Source organism: Aquarana catesbeiana, linkage group LG05 (genome assembly GCF_042186555.1).
Source record: "Aquarana catesbeiana isolate 2022-GZ linkage group LG05, ASM4218655v1, whole genome shotgun sequence".
NCBI lineage: Eukaryota > Metazoa > Chordata > Amphibia > Anura > Ranidae > Aquarana > Aquarana catesbeiana.
Window position 1 is genome coordinate 614845104 of NC_133328.1, and position 21925 is coordinate 614867028.

The 21925-nt window shown below is 42.5% G+C and overlaps 1 protein-coding gene across 4 annotated transcripts in view; it reads right to left on the minus strand.

The window, feature by feature from the left end:
- The window catches only part of ASAP1 (ArfGAP with SH3 domain, ankyrin repeat and PH domain 1), a 411321-nt gene that overhangs the window by 98254 nt on the left and 291142 nt on the right, over positions 1–21925 (minus strand). For all 4 annotated transcript variants that reach the window (XM_073632258.1, XM_073632260.1, XM_073632259.1 and 1 more), the window contains 2 exons: positions 20444–20519; positions 17716–17802 (listed from right to left, as the gene is read on the minus strand). In XM_073632258.1, coding sequence (XP_073488359.1) covers positions 17716–17802; positions 20444–20519 — 163 coding nt within the window. The remainder of the gene's footprint in view (positions 1–17715; positions 17803–20443; positions 20520–21925) is intronic.

A 21925-nucleotide genomic window follows, 5' to 3' on the forward strand; every position in this document is an offset into this window, starting at 1 on the left:
CTGCTACAAAACAAGGCTCTATAGAAGAATACTTTGTTATAGCCTAGAGCCAAGGCACCTACACAATATGATCCTTGTGGTATTGTTTTACTGTACAAGACAATAGAAACAATGAGTCTTCTTCTCATGTCTCTACAGTAATACAGTATTACATGCACTGGGGGAATGATGGGGAAAGGCAACAAGATATAAAATATAGAGGCACTCTGCAAAATATATACATACCCATCTTAAAGCTGGCCATACGCTAGTAGAATTTTGTTTGAAATGTTTTGTTTCGAGAATGTTTGGTTTTCTAAGGGCCCATTCACACCTCAGTGTTTTGTAGCTTGAACCTCAAAGCTCATAAACACTGGAGGAGAAAAAATGGTTCACATCTCCACTCCAAGTCGCCTGAAGCTCCAAAAAATTCTGAAGCATTTTGCAGCTCAAATTGGGCAGATTTGTGTGTTTTTGGCATGTTTTAATTCCCATAGAAATCAATGGAAACGTGCCATTTGTGTGTTTTTGTGCGTTGTCGCGCATTTTTGCGCAATTTTCTGCTCAAATGAAAAAATTGTAAAAAAATAACAGTAGTAATATATGAATAAATAAATGTAAAATAAATACACAAATAACAAAAAAAAAATCAGCATGAATAATGTAATAAATAAATAATTAACCCCTAACCTTTAAAAAACATATTTCATAAATATTATTATTAATAATACTACTACTATTTACTCAGGCTCTTCTGCAGGGACGATACCCATGTCTGCACCCCTTTGTTCCTTGTATAGTGAACATACAATATAAGCATCTCTTTTGCCAGCGCCTACAGCCGCGCCCAAAAGTTTTTGAGAATGACACAAATATTAATTTTCACAAAGTCTGCTGCTTCAGTGATTTTAGATCTTTTTGTCAGATGTTACTATAGTATACTGAAGAATAATTACAAGCATTTCATAAGGGCCGGTTCACACTGCAGCGATGCCAGACATCGCATGTAATTCGCACCGCACCGCTGTGCAGATCACATGCGATGTCTGTGCGATGCAAATTCAGACTAACAAATTTTGTATGGCTAAATTTGCATTGCATTCGGACCACTCGTGCAGGACCCTTTTTTTTGTCTGCTCCTGAATCGGATCACATGGGTGTGAACACCCATGCGATCCGATTCCTGTTCGAATTGATAGTTTGCATTGCAATACGAGAACCGATCTGGGGATATCATCAACTTTGGATTGACACTCCCAGCTGTTTGCATAGGGCAGTGTGAACTGCCTGCGAGTCAGGTGCGAAGTGGGAACCAGCACTGGATTTGCAGGGTTTCCTGCATCGCACCAATGTGAACCGAGCCTAAGTGTCAAAGGCTTTTATTGACAATTACATTACGTTTATGCAAAGAGTTAATATTTGCTGTGTTGACCTTTTTTTTTCAAGGCCTCTGCAATTCGTCCTTGGGCCACATCCTAATGGCAGCCTATTCTTGCATAACCAATGCTTGGAGTTTGTCAGAATTTGTGTTTTTTTTTTTTTTTTGTTCACTTGCCTCTTGAGGATTGACCACAAGTACTCCATGGGTTTTAGGTCTGGGGAGATGTTTGGATGCTTTGTTCCCCAAGCCACTTAGTTATTACTTTTGCCTTATGGCAAGGTGCTCCATCATCATCATCTGTTCTTGGATGGTTGGGAAAAGTTGCTCTCGGAGGATGTTTTTGTACCATTCTTTATTCATGTCTGTGTTATTAGGCAAAATTGTGAGTGAGCCAACTCCGCTGGCTGAGAAGTAACCCCACACATGAATGGTCTCAGGATCATTACTGTTGGCATGACACGGGACTGTCGGTAGCGTTCGCCTTTTCTTCTTCGGACAAGGTTTTTTTCCCACATGCCCCAAACAACCAGAAAGGGGGTTCATCAGAGAAAATGACCCCAGTTCCAGGCAGTCTAATGCCTGTACCTTTTGTAGAATTTCAGTCTGTCCTTGATGTTTTTCCTCGAGAGAAGTGGATTCTTTGCTGCCCTTCTTGACAACAGGCCATCTTCCAAAACTCTTCTCCTCACTGTGCGTGCCAATGCACTCACACCTGCCTGCCGCCATTCCTGACCAAGCTCTGCACTGGCGGTGCCCCGATCCCACAGCTGAATCAACTGTAGGAGACGGTCCTGGTGCTTTGCAGTGGAAATGTTTTTATGGGATTACGTTAATTTTCATGGCAAACACGTCACAGGGCCGGTCCAGGCTCGGGCAAGATTGCAACCATATGGTCGGGATCCACCCACATGCCTGAACCAGCATCCAGCTCAGCATCTGAGAGCCTAAACCAGCCGCTCACACCCCCTCTACAGGCCAGCGCTCCAGTAAGTGCGGGGGGTGGGGGCTATACGGCAGAGCAGAGAGCAGTCACCGGCTCTCTGCTCAGGGAGTGCCTGAGAACTGAGCGATCGGCAGTGTTTGATCGCTCTGTTCTCAGTGTTATAGCCAGTGGGGGACCGATGCTGCATCCACCCCATACTTCTCTTTTAATAACCCCCCTGAATGCCTGCTGTAATTACCTCTGTGATTAATGAGCTGTCAGTGCCCATGCAGTTGGTGTAGCAATCTGGATATTTGAAATCCTCACTCTTCTCCCTCTTCTTCTGAATTTCCAGGACCGATCAGAGTGAAGCTCTCTGCAGTCGCTGAGCACTCAGAATCACTCTGATCCACCCCTGAAGAGCTACAGAAGGAAGGGGGAGAAGAGCGAGCATTTCAAATCCCTGGACTGGCTGCGTGGGCACTGACAGCTCATCATCCACAGAGGTAAGTACAGTGGGGACCTGGGGGGTTAGGAGGGTGTAGGTCTGTGGCTGTGGTCTAGCCTAATCTGTTCAAACTTGATGTGACAGCAAACCTTTGTTCACATCTGAAGCAGTATATCATGTACTATCCTGTCTAAATATATGGAGTACTAAAAAAAAAACATGACTGGCCTTAACAAAACATATATATATTATATATATATATATATATATATATATATATATATATATATAAATAATAAAATCATAAGTATTTTCTTACCGGTTTTAAACTGAGACCTACACTGAGTATCTACTATACGTATGCTTTATTCTACTCTATTCTCATTCTACTTATGGTTCAGTTGGTCCTATTAGAAATTTACAGATAGAAAGTATATATTTAAAATGTATGTCACATATGGCCAAGAATATGGACACAATAACAAATGTATCCCATGCGGCATGAATGCAGAAAAAAAGGAGAAGGAAAGCAGAGGGAGAATGTTGGGGTACGCAGATAAGATGGGTTTCGATAAGCTCAGTTTGACTTAGCAAAGCAATGCCTTTATATGCTTGTGTCAACCCCACATTGTAAAGATAAGCCCCTCGAGCCTGATAGGATCCTGGTGAATGGTTTTATTTAAAAAAAAAAAATATATATATATATATATATATATATATATATATATATGATAAAAATTTAGGCGGGAGTCTCCCCGGTGTCACAAGACAATAGCTCAGCTGGGGGGGGGGGGGGGAATCACACTGACAGCTAAATCATCCGTTGTTAAGGACGCGGCAGCCGCCGTTCCTTAACAACGGGATATTCACAGTTTGTTAAGGAGCCTTTCCTATAAGAAAAAAATAAATAAAAAAAAACGCAAGACAAACACGTGTTCAAAAACACAAACCGCATAGATGTGAACCTAGCCTAAAAGAGGCATTGTTTTAGTTAGGGTTTAGCGGTGACATCAAAATGAAGACCCATGAAAAAGCAGAAAGAAAGGTAATAAAATAAATGACGTGCAGGGTAAACCAATCATGGGCTGAACGTATGACAAGCTGGATTTAGAACCTCTTTGTAAACTATATTAAACAGCAAACATTAGTGAGTACAACACTGTTCCCTTACACCTGTCTTTTTTTCTTACAATGCTCCAGCGTTTTTCTCAGCGTGAACACTATATACCAAGTTAAGTGACACAGCAGCAGCCTCAGATGTTTATCCACAATGAAACAGGAAGACGCTCACTGAAAACGCTCAGTTTCAAAAACACACCAAAAGAAAACAAGTTTCACAAGATTCTAAAGCCACGGGTTTATTTACTAAAGCCGGAGAGTGCAAAATCAGGCTCAATTCTGTATAGAAACCAATCAGCTTCTAACCTCAGCTTGTTCAATTAAGCTTTAGCAATAAAATCAAGACGCTGATTGGTTTCTATGTATAAGCGACACTGATTTTGCAGTCTCCAGCTTTAGTAAATAAACCCAGAGACATAAGTGTGCTGGAAGGCCAATGGCTGCTAATGTTAAATGAAATCTACAGTCTTTTATTTATCATATTCAGTACGTAAAAAGTTGAATTTTTTTATAATATATTTTGCACTTCTTTTTCATACATGATACTTTCAAGAAGAACATTCAAAACATTGCTAGTTTTCTATTTTAACTGCTTTAACTTCGGAAGGTTTGCCCCCCTTTCATGACCAGGCCATTTTTCTGTGTTACTTTAACTGACTGATCACGTCCACACCAGTCATATAACACTGAACTGCAATGGTGACAGTATGTAAAAAAAAATAAATAAATAAAAAAAAGGGGGGGGGGGGGGGGCGGGGAGGAATTTTATTTAATCTCTTCATTTTCCAAAACATTACAACTTCAAAAAACTTGCCATGCCTCTAATTAAATACCTCAAACTGTCTACTTTCCAAAAAGGGTAATTTGGGTGGTCTTTGTACTGTCCTGGCATGATTAAAGACTTGCAAGTACATCAGGATTGATCAACTTTCCAATATATATATATATATACACCATAGTTTGTAGACGCCATAACTTTCACACAAACTAATTTGTATACACTTAGAGATATTTTTTTTTTTTTTACCAAAGACATGTAGCAGAATACATTTTGGCCTAAATTTATGAAGAAATGTTATTTTATTGGATAAGTTTTATAAACAGAAAGTAGAAAATACTGTTCCCCCCCCCCCCCCCAAAATTTTCTGTCTTTTCTCATTTATATCATAAAAAAATAAAGAATCTAGTGCTGATCAAATACCACCAAAATAAATCTGTGTGTTAAAAAAAAAAATATGAATTCAATTTCCGTACAGTGAATAACTGGGCAATTAAAAAGGCCTGGTCATGAGGAGGGGTAAAACCTTCCGCAGTTCAGGTGGTTAAAACAACAAACTAAGACTTTGCACACCTCTTGTGAAGCGGATTTAGGCCCCTTTTACATGGGAGTTTCAGCAGTCCATTTTTGGCACATGATACAAGGATCTCTATGGGTTGCTGGATGTAAGCAGATATGAGTCTGCTTATATCTGCCCACATCTGGGTCTGTTCCAGTTCACTTTTACTGACCTGACCAGATGTGGGCAAATAGTGGTGGGCGCACGTCAGATTACATCTGGCCAGAAACCGAGATGACCTTTTTCATTCATCACAAGATGGAGGGGAAAAAAATCAGAAGAGACATGTGGACATCCATGCACGACGTGCTGATCCGACAATGTAGGGGAACAGTCTAGGACAGGGGTAGGCAACCTCGGCACTCCATGTGTGATGAAACTACAAATCAAAATGAATAATTGCAAGACTCTAGACTCCCAAAGGCACAACAGGATTTGTAGTTTCACTACAGCTGGAGTGCGGAGGTTGCCTATACCTGATCTAGGACTATGGGATAAAAAAAAATGGTTTTGCATATTTTCTCCTTTAAAACTTTATTATACAATAATAAGGTTTTAAAGCATATCAACATATCAAATAGAAATGCCAGGGCGGTACAACCACCTCCAAAACTGCCCTTTTTGGAAAGTACACCCCAAGGTGATCTTACTTTTTGCAACAAATTTTTGGAAATGAAGAAACATGCTGGTATTGAGGTTGTTAAGGTACGCTTAAAGGGGTTGTAAAGTCAGAAGGCTTTTTTTTATCTTAATGCATTCTATGTATTAAGAAAAAAAGCTTTTTGTGTGCAGCAGCCCACATGCCCCCCCCCATACTTACCAGAGCCCCATCTCTGTCCAGCGATGTCCACAAGTGCCCCGGCCGTCCGGGACTCTCCCTCCTGATTGGCTGAGACACAGCAGTGGCGCCATCGGCTCCTGCTGCTGTCAAACTCAGTTAGCCAGTCAATAGAGAGAGGGGGTAGAGCCAAATCGCAGCTCCATGTCTGAATGGACCCACGGAGTTGCAGCTCAGCTTGGGTGCCCCCACTGCAAGCTGCTTGCTATGGGGGCACTCAACAAGAAGGAGGGGCCAGGAGAGCCGAAAAGGAATCCGGGAAGAGGAGGATCTGGGCTTCTCTGTGCAAATCCACTGCACAGGGCAGGTAAGTATAACATGTTTGTTATTTTTATAGAAAAAAAAAAAACGAGACTTTAGAATCACTTTAAGGCCTTTAATCATGTTGCAGCTTCTCCACCCTCTTCTGGTAGCCTGCACCAATCTTTTCTTCCTCGTCTTTTGCTGTGAGAGGAAGGGGCAGGTTCTCAAGCGCAAATAGTAACTTTTTTTTTTTTTTTTTACAACTGTGATCAATGCAATTATTACATCAATCACAATGCATAGAGTAATTCTGATTGGCTCTGTGACTTTAGCTTATGATTTCTGCTGTCTAATGACCGTATTATAGGCACTGTGTTCGCTCCAGGTGTGTACACCTACACTAAGCAAAAAGTGTGCCTGCGTGGGTTTCCTCCATGTATTCTGATTTCCTCCCACACTCCAAAGACATGCTGGTAGATTAATCGGCTCCTGTTTAAATTGGCCCAATTATGTAATTGTATGACTGTAAGTTAAGGACCTTAGATTGTAAGCTCCTTGGGGGCAGGGACAGAGGTGAATGTACAATACATATATAAAGAGCTGGATAAACTGACAGCGCTATATTTGCACCTGTAATAAATAAATACATAATAAAGGAAATACTAAAATGTCCACTTAGAAGATTGTTAGGGTAAGTTAGTGTTAGACTTGAATTCCGATTGAAAGGACAAGTTCACCCTTGGGAACATGTTACATGTTCCACCCGATTTTAGGGTGGAACATGCAACATGTTCCCAGTGCTGCAGCCGCCGCCCGCTGCCCCCCCTCCCTGCAGCAGAAGTATGGGAGGAAGTTTCCCCACTAGCTGCCACCATTTGAAAGAAGTGTGGCTGCACCCACATGGCTGTGTCATTCAGACACACAGCCCTGTGTCTGCATGAACTACAAGCCCTGGCATCCTAATTGGCTGTCGACTTGTAGTTCTCAATGAACTACCATGGCACTGTGGAGCTCTGTGTTAGTCGATTGAGTCTAACTGTCAGCAAGTATAGGCTTACCTGTAGGGAATTGTACGGGCAAGCCAATACACTGACAGTGTGTAGGAGACCTACATGCACAAATTGCATTTATTTTTATTAAAAAGGTGAACTTATCCGATAAGCTAATTCCACGCAAGCCTGACAGGGAGAAAACCCTAGGGCAAACCTAAAACGTGGTGTAGTGATTATATCTTCCATCAGAGCTGGAGCTGAAGTCAGGTGGAATTGATACATTTAGGATAGTTCCTTTATTAGTTCATGCATTCATCACACACTGTAAGTAAAAAGGAGAAGTAAGAGCAGATAACATAGTTTCCGATTCACATTCTGTTTTGAAAAAGTCCCTGGTGCTTTAAGTCTTAGATGACTGACATTCCATGTTACGGCTGTCACACTTTTCCCAGAGAGAAAAACCAAAACTTCTGAGAGCTTTGCTGACATTTCGCCTGTACTGAGGAGTCTCAGCACAGTAAGGGAAATTCTTACATTCCACAGCTGCAGTCACCCTAGACTCAATGTCACTAAAGGGAGATAAGAAATATGTAGGGTTACTCATAATTGGGATCTGCGATTTCCCTGCATGCCTATTCTTGTATGGAAATATGAAGAATACAACTATATTAAAAGGCACCATTGCAGCCAGAGTCAGTCTGGCCCATGCACCACAATCATCCTGAAGTCTGACTATATCAGCAATGCATTTCCAGCCAACTAGGATGGTGAAGGCAATCAGGAAAGAGGACCTAATGATGTGGGGTGAAGGAAAGGAGGGCAGAAAGGGCAGGAATATGGCCAGACTATGAGTGAAAGGAAAGCAGAGGAGACAGAAGTTTGGCTGGTCTCAGAGGCAGAAGACATCCGTGGAGGACATTAATACGGCTGGCCAAGGAGGCAAAAGATATCAATGAGATAAGTAATGCGGGTGGTCTAAGAGGCAGAAGATATCAGTGAGGGCAGTAATGCGGCTGGTCGAGGAGGCAGAAGATATCAGTGAGGTCAGTAATGCGGCTGGTCAAGGAGGAAGATGATATCAGTGAGAGATGTAATGTGGCTGGTCTCAGAGGCAGACGATAACAGTGAGGGCAGTAATGTGGCTTCTCTTAAAAGCAGAAGACATCAGTAGGGTCAGTAATGCGGCTGGTCAAGAAGACAGAAGACATCAGTGCGAGCATTAATGGTGCTGGTCTTAAAGGCAGAAAACATCAGTTGGGGCAGTAATGTGGCTGCCAGAGGAGGTAGAAGACAAGAGTGGGAGCAAGGTGGCAGAGGCCAGCAGTGGGGTAGAAATATGACTGGATCAGGAGGCAGTGGTCAGTAATGAAGGTAAGAACTTGGCTTGTGCAGGAAGCAATGAGAGTAGAAATGTAACTGGAAAGCAGAAAACAGCAGTATTGAAAGAAATGACAGAAATCTGGCTCGACAGCAATGGGGGGCAGAAATGTGGCTGGACTAGGAGGCAGAGGACAGTTGACGGGGAAGAAATGTGGCCGAATCACAAAGCTAAGAACAGCATTGGAGGCGATAACATGGCTGAATCGAGAGACAGAAGACAGCAGTGGGGGCGGAAAAAATGGCTGGATAGTGCAGCAGAGGTCAGCATTGGAGTAAGTAAAATGGCTGGATCAGGCAGCAGAGGCCAGCAGTGGAAGCAGAAATGTGGTTGGACGATTAGACAGAGGACAGTTGATAGGGCAGAAATTTGTCAGGACCAGAAAGCAGAGGACAGCAGTGGGGATGAAAGTGTGACTGGACTAGGAGGCAGAGGACAGCAGTGAGGGCAGAAATGTAGCTGGAACAGGAGCCAGAGGATAGTGGGGGTGGCAGAAATGTGGCTGGACTGGGAGCCAGAGGATAGTGGAAGGGGCAGAAATGTGGCTGGACCAGGAAGCAGAGGACAGCAGTGGCAGTAATGTATCTTGACTGAAGAGACTTAGCAGTAGATATGGAACTGCAGTAGTGAACCTCATCCCCCCGATAGGATAAGGAGTGCAGAGAGGTTACTGCAGAAAATAGCTTCTCGTGGAATCCAGAAAAAGTGGGGTTCCCTAACATCCCAGAACCCACCTTGGGCACAGACTAAGACAAGAAATCTGCACCGTTGTGGATCCTAAATATTTTTGGAGCCATTTCCTAGTGTTTAGGAAGATTTGTCCAGTACATACTGCCTCAGAAAGCTTCTATCTGGCATACAGACTGAGCTGCAAGGGTGGCACAACACTGGTTGCCAGGAACAAGTTTATTTACACTGGCTACCAGCATGGTACAGCGCTGGCAACTCCGGAGCAGCAGGTAATTAAATTCTTAGGACATGCCCATCAGACAAAAGATACATTTTATTTTGCTGAGTTTAATGTTGGGTTGCCAATCCAGAAGAAAAGATATTTTTTTTTTGTGTCCCATAAATACCAGCAAGCTAATGCTAACACCTCACAGACTATAACAGCCACATACAGGTAACAATGTTTGCCTCCATCTTTGATAAACACCACAGAGATGATATACACTGCCCTTCTTGAAGGTATTTTTTTTTTTCAACCGGTGGCAGATTTTTACACTGGAGAGACAGGAGAGGCTCTTTACATGCGCTATGCAGGCACTATTTTTAGCGCTGTAGCGCCTGTAAAGCGCCTCAGTGTGAAAGTAGCCAATAAGCAATCTATTAAAATAGTGAAATCGTGGCAAATCACACCAATAAAAACAAAACTGTGAAAGCATTCCTTTTTTGTATTAATGGACAAACAATTCCTTTTCTATTAAGAAAACTGGTTTGATTGTTTAGTGTGTTTATCTATGGCTCATTTTTCAGTGCAATCACAAGACTGGGAATTATTGTAGATTGGCTAAAATTAATTACTACAGAACTACAGACAGTCTAGTCACACAATAACCCCCAATACCTAGATCAATGCCCTAGACCAGCCTTTTTCTTGAAGTGTGGCAGATTGACCTTCAACCTGGTGAGGGGAGGAGGGGGGGGGCAATAATTATTATCACTGACCCCCAATATATTAAGTGTAGCAGGGCTTCCCTTAAACCTGAAAATTATTTTGCGGGGGGTGGGGGAGGAAGCACCCGAGTACCATACAAAAGGACCCTAGGTGAAAAGTATCCGTTAAGTGTGCAACCAGTGGTGGGATGTAACACTGCTCCTCCACCTGTGGCTATGGCTGTATTTACATCTGGGCGTTTTGTATCGCGGGCAGAATTGCAGAGATTTCAAAACGCTCTGCTAAAATGACGAATCACACAACATGAATTTCAGCTATTTATTTTTAAGGGCACCTAAAAACGCAGTGCAGTTCTGCCACGATTGTCACATGATAAATCATGCTGCAAATCGGGGCACACTGTTTCGTGTGAAGTTTGTTGTCCAAAAAAAGGACCAGGAGCCTTTTTCAGGCGACAAGTGCAGCAGAACTACACCATGGTTTAAGGAGCCGTTAAAATAAATGGCATCTATAATTCACGTTTTGCCATTTTAGCAGAGCGTTTTAAAATCGCAGGTAGAATCACAGCAATTCTTCCTGCAATTCAAACCGCCCAGGTATGAATGCAGCTTAAGTCTAAGTGGTTGAATTTTAGTGCCAAAACTGAAGAGTTTACACCAACGTCAATACATACAGTCCTGGTTTCCTGACAGTTATAACGTATAAATCCATACTATGCAGGACAGTGGGGCAACAATAACAGTTCAATAAAGGGGGCGATCTATTTTTCCATGTTGCTAGTCTCTATACAGGGTCCAGGCTGTGCTCATTGTAGTGAGCAAAGGGGCCTTCAGGGTCTTGTTTCCATAGGGGTAGATCACAGCCCTGAACCTGTATAGTACCCTGTGGCAAACCACACATGTTGTACAAAGTGCCAAGGTGATCGCCCAAGCAGGATTCGGTGCCCAAATTAACATTATGGTCCGTTCCCATGGAGAGGGGTCCAAAGATAGAGTTCCAAAGATTTAGGCTTGCTTCACATATACACGGTTTCAGTGTGATTTTTTTTAAAGGAGTCCGGTGCTATTTCGGTCACCAGTTTAGGGGTAAATTTGACACTTTAAATCGCACCTGAACTGGACCTAAAGACATACAGGACTCTTTTGAGGAACACACTGCCGCCAGCCCACAGATATGTGAACTGGCTACATAGAAAGCCTGTTTGGTTCACACATCATGTGAATCAGATGCGGTTCAAAACACACCCAATTTGCATATATGTGAACCGAGCCTTAATTGAGGCTGCACCAATCCAGATGCACTGCTTCTATTGTTTAGAAGACAGTGAGGAGTTGATTGAAAAGTTTGAAGCAAAATAATAAACTAGTAAAGCGAAGAGTGATTTCATTGCAAAGGAGAGGAGGTCCATCACCCTAGGCCAGTGATGGTGAACCTTGGCACCCCAGATATTTTGGAGCTACATTTCCCATGATGCTCATGCACTCTTCAGTGTAGTTGAGCATCATGGGAAATGTAGTTCCAAAACATCTGGGGTGCCAAGGTTCGCCATCACTGCCCTAGGCACGCTAGCAAAAAACTGAGGACTCATGAAGTAAGGTAGGGTTATAGGGGGGTGCCCAGGGGGTGTGTACTTCAAAGCTTTGCCAATGTCCAATCATAAGAAGGTAAGCAGCCTATAACCCAAGATCTATAAATATTTAGCCCGTGTCCTGTACTGTATGATTAAGATATTATTTTGAGCTTTCCTCTGGTTGAGGAGGAGAAAGGCTGCCCTAGTCTATAGAGAATAGTCAGACAAAGGCTTCTCTATAGTGCAATATCACATAAACATGCACAACAGTTGAGGTTGCGGGAGAAGGGGGATCCAGAACTGCCTCATCAGATTGACAGCATTAGTTCATAGAAGAACAAGCACTAATCCCCCTAAATTTGTTGAGAAGGTGTTGTCATGTCAGTCAGCTGATCAGGTCTCTGGGTAGCCTTTTGCGTACCATTTGATTACAGCAAACAGTGATGGGTTTAGGTAGTAGACACAGAAATAAAATAAAAAGTATATTAGCACTGCGTTTTCACACTCATGAATCTGACAGTAATTGCATTAAGCTATATTACTTTTACAGAGTGAAAATAAGATGACAGTTCAGTCAATATTAAGGCAGCAAAAGACTCATACACTATGATGGCGCAGAGAGCTGACACAACACTGCTGTGTAGGCTGAAAACCAATATCATCAATGGGCTCAAGGCAAGACCCAAGAGTGGCCGTATGATGACAGCTACAACCTAGGCAGCACCAGTGCCAAGAGCTCTTTACCGCAGCACAAAGAAGAAAGCAAACTACTTAAAAAAAAAAAAAAAAAATTGATCATTCATGAACCAAAAAAAAAGTTAAAAATTAAACTCAAGGTATAAAATTATTAAAATTGAATATAGTTAAATTCATCCAAATATCAATAGGTATAGCTGACCTGGAAGGGACATATTCCTTTTACGTTTTTTATTGAAAAAAAGAGACAGAAGGGAATTACCTATACAGTACAGTATAATCAAAATGCATATAGAAATGTCTTTGCAAAGGCCCAACTGTTGGTACAGGAAAGACTTAATATAAACATCAACAAAATGGGTAAACTGTCAGCTGTAATGCAGATGGTATATCAATCATCAGGTGGTCAGAAGACCGTCCCTGTGTCAGGGCTGGACTCAGCCCTTCCTTCTCTGAGCTGGCTGCTCAGCTGTCGGCTAATTGCCAGCTCTTATCTCTCCACAGTGACTCACCTGTTGATGATATCCTGCTGGTCAGTACTGCCTACTTAAGCCGTCCAGTCCAGATGATTCCTGCCTTCGCCTTGGTCACATCTCTAGAGATGCTCTCCTGTGTTCCTGTTAAAGACTTGCTTGGCTGACATTCCTTCTGGCTCCAGATCCTGCTTGCCATTCTGCTACGCTGTTCTCTGGCACTCTGATGTTTTGGCTTGTCTGCCTATCCGTTCCGGTTCCTGAACTCTGGCTATGTATTGACTACGTTTATTACTCTGTTTACCTTTTTTTATTATTATTATTAAACAAATGTAATTTAACTGTACTTCTGTCTCAGTCCGATTCATGTTTTCTAACACCCTGGTGCAGTAATACCGCAGTATGTACCAACAAACTGAGAATGGTATACCTGGGATACAGTCAAAGCAATGTCATAAAAAGGCCCATAAATAGACCGCCGATTCAAGGTGAGGTAGTACCTGCTCGGTTTGGTTATAATGTGGTTATTGATGGGGGTAGCCACCCATATAATAGAAAAAACATCTGAGGTGCGGGGTTTGCGGAGAAGAAAAAAAAAGACTGAGTATTAGCAATAAAAGGAGAAGAGTCAGGCAGCACTGAAAAGGGAGGGTATGGTGGGCTACAATTAAGGATGCACCGAATGGGTTTTTTGGTGCCGAAACGGATACCGAAAATGAAAAATACACTAGGACGAAAACCGAAACTGGCTGTTTTTAAAAAATATTTTTTATACAGGAGATGGTCAGAGACTGGGGACATGGTACAGGACATGGTCAGAGACTGGGGACATGGTACAGGAGATGGTCAGAGACTGCAGACACATTACAGGAGATGGTCAGAGACTGGGGACATGATACAGGAGATGGTCAGAGACTGCAAGACATGGCACAGGAGATGGTCAGAGACTGGGTACATGGTACAGGAGATGGTCAGAGACAGGGGACATGGTACAAGAAATGGTCAGAGACTGCACACATGGTACAGGAGTTGGTCAGAGACTGCACACATGGTACAGGAAATTGTCAGAGACTGCACACATGGTACAGGAAATTGTCAGAGACTGGGGACATGGTACAGGAGATGGTCAGAGACTGGGGACATGGTACAGGAGATGGTCAGAGACTGGGGACATGGTACAGGAGATGGTCAGAGACTGGGGACATGGTACAGGAGATGGTCAGAGACTGCAGACATGGCACAGGAGATCAATGCGGCCTCACCAGTGCCCACCATTTGCAGCCTGCCTGTGCCTCACCAGTGCCCATCATGCAGTCTGTCTGTTCCTAGCAGCCTACCAGTGCCGTCATGCAGCCTGCCTGTGCCTTACCAGTGCATATAAACATACACCTATAAAACACACACAAATTTTTATATATATATATATATATATATATATATATATATATATATATATATATATATATATATATATATAAAAAACACACACACAAGCGCACACACAAATAAAGACACACACATAAATGCACACACATATAAAACACACATGTGCACACACACGCAAACATGCACACATAAACACACATTCATGCAAACATATTTAGCCAGCCTTTTTTAAAAATCAGCAGCTGCAGCACTGTACCTTCACTCTTCATGCCGGGTACTGCACTGAAGGGGGAGGCAGAGAGCACAGCACACACTGCTAGACACCTCTCCCTTGCTTTCAATTTCAGAGTAAACACAACATGACCGAGCTCCCGCACAGCCCATTTACACATCGGCTGAGGATCGGGGAGCCCAGTCCCATATGCAGCCACCGTTCGGGGAGGGGGGGCACACGGGCCCCCAGCAGCATGGGCGAGGAGGGAGGCAAGGGGAGGAGGAGAGAGTAAGGACGGGCACTCCAGAACCACACCCCCGCAATGAGCGGCACCAGGGGCGGTGCCCCGCCCAGCAGGCCGCTCCCCATTTTCGGCATGATTTCTCTTTCGGCAAATTGCCGAAAAGTCAATTTTTGACCGATATGTTTTGGCGGCCGAAATTTCGGTGCATCCCTAGATAGATTAGATAGAATGATAGGGGGGTACCCCAGAAGCTCACACGTGACAAATGAAAATCCATGATATTTTAGTTACATTTCCAGGAATCGGTTGGTAAACTGTGAAGATGGAAATTGATTGAGCCCAGGCTGCAGGTATGTAGGAATTTGTCCTGTGTATCGTTAAGGATGGCCGTTTCTCCTTGAGTGTGCCATGGAGACTGCGAAGTTCCAGTAATTTTTTTGTTTATTAAAAGTCTATATAGCTGCTGACTTTTAATAATCAGCCACTCACCTGTCCCACAATCCAGCGGTGTACTCTCCTCAGCCGTGTTCTCCCTGTGTCCTCCCTCGGCGGAGCCGGCATCTCTACTATGGGCACCCAGCTGTGACAGCAAGCGGCTTCACAGCCGGGTGCCAACTGCACATGTGTGAGCGGCGCTGCGCTCTGTGGCTGGTCCTGAAGTCTTCTAGGACCTGTTGTATCTCAGGGGGAGCAAGCGTAGCTACGCTTGCTCTCCACATTGCTTTTTATCCATTTTTGTGATCACTTTTTTTTACTCATTTATTTGATGTATTGTTTTTAAAACAAATGCCTTCTGGGTTTTTTTGACCTACACCATATGGAGTCCTTCCATTCTCTTTTGCTTTTATCTTGGTCCGATTGAGTCCTTTTGTGTGCAACAACATCCTCCAGACGGCTCCCTTCACTACGTTGAAGACCCATAAGGAAATTAAGGTTGCCGGCCTGACCATTACGGATAAGGAGTGGAATCATCCCTTATAGAGTGACCGCTCTCCAGCCAACCATGTGGGCACTTGGTCCACATAACCCTGTGGCAATTTGGTCCACATAAGCCTGACTGACCCACTACCAAATGGTAAGTGGGTCCATCATATCTGGTAAGAGTACCCACCCTATTCCTCTTATTGAGGTTTTCTTCACAACTGCACAGTTATTTGCACATTGTTTGTGTTATCCGTGTCCAATTGAAGATTTGCTATTAAGCATGGGACGGACATACCTTTGAATTCTTTCTCAAAGTCCCCTTCAGTGAACTTTGGACTTTTTATGTGTTTATTCACTATTATTTTATAAGATATCACTGTTTATTTTTCATTGTTTTCTACTTCTAGCGCTACACTGTGTTTATTGTTATTCTGTTTTACCTACCTACCCGGCTACTTCTGAGAAGGACACAATAACACATGCTGAATCTGGAAAGTCAGTCCACCCGAGTGCTCAGGTTCTCCATAATCCGGCCAAACAAAACTGGATCAAATTTTCCTAATGACTGGACACTTGGGGTTTTACCTTCCATATACCGCCCCCTTCTCTCAGTTCATTAACAGAGAACGTCAGACAATCGGCCAACATTTTCTAATCTACCAATTCTAAAACGTATGAGAAATATTAGTGAGCCCTGGCGCCAACCAAAAATGGCAATATGCTAAAAAATGCAAAGCTGCCCATTTAAGTGACTAAGCCACATCTGAAAAGCAAACAAATGGAAAGCTAGGCGCTAACGCATATGTGATAATTGTATGTGAACAAAAGTTAAAAAACAATCCAAAAATATTTGAGAGTCCAAAGATGAAAAAGAAAAATGTAATTTATAAGAATTATTAATAAATATTGCACAGTCCAAAAAAATTCCCTAAATCTTGCTGAAGAAGGTTCCAATCACTGTGCTCCTGGTCTCAAAGGTGCCCCAGATACTCCTCATATAAGTGCTCCACCACAAAGTGTACAAAATGCACACATAGCAACAGCATCTATGAAATGCACCTTTGGTGTCATAGGGTAGCATCCTTTTTGCACGTTGTTTTCACAATGTCCCACCTTAAGAATGGTATATGGGAAACCACCACCAGCTGATCACCTCAAACATCAATAACCGAGACCCAGGGAGAGATAATAATCCAGTACAATTTTATTAAAAGTCAAAACAAGGATTAAAAATATAAAATTTGCCACTCACATTTAAAAGGTGCTATAGTCAGCACCAACACAACCAGCCCGTTCGATTATCCTGCCCATCGCTCTGTCCGAGCCGGCGTGCGTACCAAACGGCCGAATGTTCAAACCAGATCAGAAACCGGAAATTACGTCACGTATGGTGGAACGCGCAGCCTCAATGCATTTCGCTTGTCAGCATAGTCAGGAGCTTTGTGGTGGAGCGCTTATATGAGGAGTATCTGAGGCACCTTTAGGACCAGGAGCACAGCGATTGGAGTTTTCTTCAGCAAGATTTAGGAAAAAAATTTTGGACTGTGCATTATTAATTATTCTTATAAATAATTTTTTTTTTTTTCATCTTTGGACTCTCAAGTATATTTGGATTGTTTTTTATCCTTTTGCTCACATGCAAATATCACATATGTGTTAGCGCCTTGCTTTTCATTTGTTTGCAATTCTTTACATAATTCCCAAACGCAGAGCTCCCTCTCTGTTACCCTCCTGTGCCCCTTACACTAACCACACCAAATCAATAAAATTGAAGAAACAATATAGTAATATAGAATGAACCAAAATAACTTCAGGAAACTTTCAGCCACCAGAAGATGAGGAACTAAAAGGTCCAGCATAGCTAAAGGATAACTACGTAGTGCATGGAAACAACTCCTAAAGGACACCATCATGTGCAACTCTCAGCATTGCCAGTCACCTAAATACACCTACCTCTTTCTGATCCAGCTGAAGAGAAGACTTGATGAGGTCCCGCAGGGCAGTGAGCTGCTTCTTCTCTTCATCTTGTGTTTGTTTTATCTGAAAATAAATATTATTATTATAGTGTTTGCCAAATGCTGGTTACTGTTGTATGACCATTGCCAACTTTTTCAGGGCCTAGCTGCCTTCTCCTGACCTACAAAAATGTTTGCCCGTGTATTATCCCACCTACACTGCTATGTCTCAGCTTTAGCTGTACGAGCCCTTGCACACTGGGGCGGCGTCGGCGGTAAAACGCCGCTATTATTAGCGGCGTTTTACCGTCGGTATGCGGCCGCTAGCGGGGCGGTTTTACCCCCCGCTAGCGGCCGAGAAAGGGTTAAATACCACCGCAAAGCGCCTCTGCAGAGGCGCATTGCCGGCGGCATAGCCGCGCCGTCCCATTGATTTCAATGGGCAGGAGCGGTAAAGGAGCGGTATACACACCGCTCCTTCACCGCTCCGAAGATGCTGCTGACAGGACTTTTTTTACCGTCCTGCCAGCGCATCGCTCCAGTGTGCAAGCCCTCGGGGCTTTCACACTGGGATGACAGCAGCGGCACTTTCGGGGCGGTTTGCAGGCGCTATTATTAGCGCAATAGCGCCTGCAAACCGCCCCAGTGTGCAAGGGCTCTACTAAATGTCACTGAACGTCCTACTCAGGAACTCATTCTGGCCTCTCACTGGGTTAAAAGTATCTGTAGGGAAAAATATTAGGGTTACACCCTCTGTTAACTTTTATTGCTGTGTCACCAAAAATAACTCCTATCTATTTGTACAGTCAACCACTGTCACTGAAAAAAAGTGGGGGTATATCCAAAGTTTTTGAATTGTCCCAAAAACAAAGAGGTGCACCTGATCTGGGGACGACTGTTTAAGAGGGGAATTCCCCTGTCTTTGAGAGAGGTCCTCTAATTACCTCATATGTCTCTGGGAAATTTTCTTAAAGGTACACAGACTGTAAAAAAAAAAAAATAAACAACCTGGCGGGTGTTTTTTCTTCCTTTTTCCATCATTAAAAAAAAAACAAAAAACAAACATTTTGGATATATACACACTTAGATATATACCACTTTCCCATCCCAACACTTAAGCTGATCACAGATAGTTTTTTTTTTTTTAAAGCAATGAGGTGCCACACTTTGCCAACACAGGGCACCGTAAGTATCCTATTTTGATTGTACCTGCTCATTCCCCAACACTGGAAAGTGGTGTGTTACTGTGCATTATAGGCATTACTGTAGTTGCTGATGTACTGCATTATATTATTAAATGGTGGTATCTACTGATACAGGGTGGGGAGCTTGCTGCCACAGCAGCCTGTTTCTTTTGTACCCTTGGTATGTTTCCTTGTTGCCCCCTCCTGCTTATTTATCATTTCCACCTCCAATCTGCTCATTATGGACATCATCCTGATTGGCAGACATTTGCTAATTACACACACTTAGTCACATGTTCCCCTGAGTTCAACTGTAAATATCTCATAGAATGGAGAAATAGTATTATAAATTTAAACGTATGTATGTTGGGCTTTGACAGTTTTTAGCGCTTGACACTTGTAGTATAAGGAATTTTTTCCGATGTCAATGTGGTGGCAATAAAGTTTTTTTTTTTTTTTTTTTTTTTTCAAAAAGCTACAGTATTAAAAAAAAAAAAAAATATATATATATATATATATATATATATATATATATATATATATATATATATATATTTTTTTTTAATTTAAAGCACCCCCCATGCTCACACACAAAGGCGAACACGCATGTGAGTCCCGCATGCATATGTAAATGGTGTAATATGTAAACGGTGATTGCACCACACATGTGAGGTATCGCCATGAACGCCAGACCAACAAATAGCACCAGAGCACCTGTATAACTCTGTAAAACTGATAACCTGTAAAAGCCTTTAAAATGTCACCTATGGAGATTTTTAGGTACCACAGTTTGGTGCCGTTCCATGAGAATAAGCAATTTTAAAGCAGGTCATGTTTGGTATATATTTACACGGCATAACATCATCTTTTATATTTTACCAAACAATTGGGTATTACATTGTGTTTTTGCGCATTAAAATTCATTAAAAGTCTTTGGTGTTACCATTTGCTATTTACCACCCCTCTGGCAGTTATTATATTTGCTTACATTAAACTGCCTGTGAGACTACATATTCTTTCTCACCGTTAAATGATCGCAGGAGGCATGTGAGATAGTTGAACAAAGATTACTTGTAGATGTTTTTTTTTTTTTTGGACCAGGCACTGTAAATCCCACCTGACTATGCTCACCTCTCCTTCACTCTATCTGTAAGTCCAATTTCACAGCCGCCATACAAATACCCAGTGCTGGCTGGTGTTGGAGCTCACAGGGTGATAGGGGCTAGCGATTGGCTGCTTGACCCAAGCACTGCGTCATACTACCCCCATACTAGAAAACTGGGTATTTTTCAGTGGTCACCACTGAAGAACAATTGGTGGGGGAACACTAAAGAGGCGAGTATAAAGTGGCCAGGGGATGGGTGTTACACAGATACTGTCCCTTCCACTCATGATGACAGTGTATGTTTATGTGCAACATCTAGTGCAAATATTTGTGTAGCTGAACAAGAAGGACATGTCAAAATGATATGTTTACTGTGTGCATTTAAAAAAAACACAGATTTGAATGGAGCGTTGAGAATAAAATAACCATCCTCTTACGTTATATAAATCTGCAGCCAATTTCTCAATATACTGCTTCATTTTGTCTGCAGTTTTCAAGCCATCCTGAAAGAAACTGAGATACAAAAGTGAGTTTAGGCAAATAGTAATTTACAGCATGAAAGGTTATTAAAAGGGCCTCTTGTATTACATGGGGAAATATCTCTCAAAGTGAGCCCCTGATAGTAGTGGAAACCCAACAGGAGTGCTAACCCCTTCAAAATTCTAAAATTAAAACTATTTTTTGGTTTGACATCCACTTTACACCAACTATTTTGCTACTTAGGAGTCCAAAGTCTTTTATTGATCCACAAGAAAGCAACAGATAGCCAACGCATTTCGGGGGGCTAAAACTTTCATCATCATCATCATGGGCTAGACAATGTGTTCAAATCTCCTAGTCAAGCTTCTGAGCAAAACAAATCTGCTGTTTGGGCCTATGTCCTCTTAGAACTGGGCAGCTCTAGTGATGGTGGAGAGTAATGATGCAGAGAACGGCATAATTGAGATCCACCCAACAACAAGGAAGAGAACATTGCATGCCATGCGTCCTACCAGCCCTTACCTGTGGTATTACATTTGTTTTATTTTTTTATTTTTATTTTTTACAGGCCAAGTACATTTCTCATGGTGAATGGTGGCTAGTGAAAGATAAGCTCCATGTTGCTTCATAGGACTGGGAGGTAGGGGTCTCCAGTTCCTCGATTTTACCCTTTCCTAAAACATTTCAGACAGAGGACTGGAGGATACCGGGGAGCAGGAATAAGTTAGTGGCATGCAAAGCATGAAGGTGAATCACATGCATGTCACACTGGTACCATTGACCTTGGTGACACAGGGCATGGCTGTACTTTATTCATTGAGATTAACCAAGGTCCAACCTGTGTTGGCAGACACAACACAGCTACTCTCCCTTCAACTGGACCTGTGCTGGCAGACAAGCCTTTTTCAGTGTACGGCGAGTGCTATCATTCACATGGGGGTTAAAATACACCGGCAGAATTCAGTTTTAGCGGTTTCCGGTAAGCTGGTATGCTTAAGGTGATTGAAGCCATATTGTTCAACAACAGAGTTTTGTACTGTCCACGATATTTTATTTTCACTAGCATTCAAATTCACAAGACAAGTTATTGGGCATTCTTCTAAGGTACAGTTGTGTATTGCTTGGACCTCAGAAGAAAGGGTAGGAGACCCCTGAAAACCTGTCCTGGAAATGTAACAGTGCAAATTAAAAAAAGTATCACAGGTAGCATTACTACAGGCCCAATTCCAAAAAAAGTTGGGAGGCTGTGTAAAATCTACATAACAATAGAATGCAATGATTTGCAAATCTCGCAAAACCAAATTTTATTCACAAAAGAAAACATCAAATATTTAAAGTAGTAATGCCGCTCCAGGCATGGTATCCCAAACAAACGCCCGCCCCACTCAAACCTTCAGGTGCAGACTCTGCAAACGTGTAGACAATCAAGAAAGATAGCT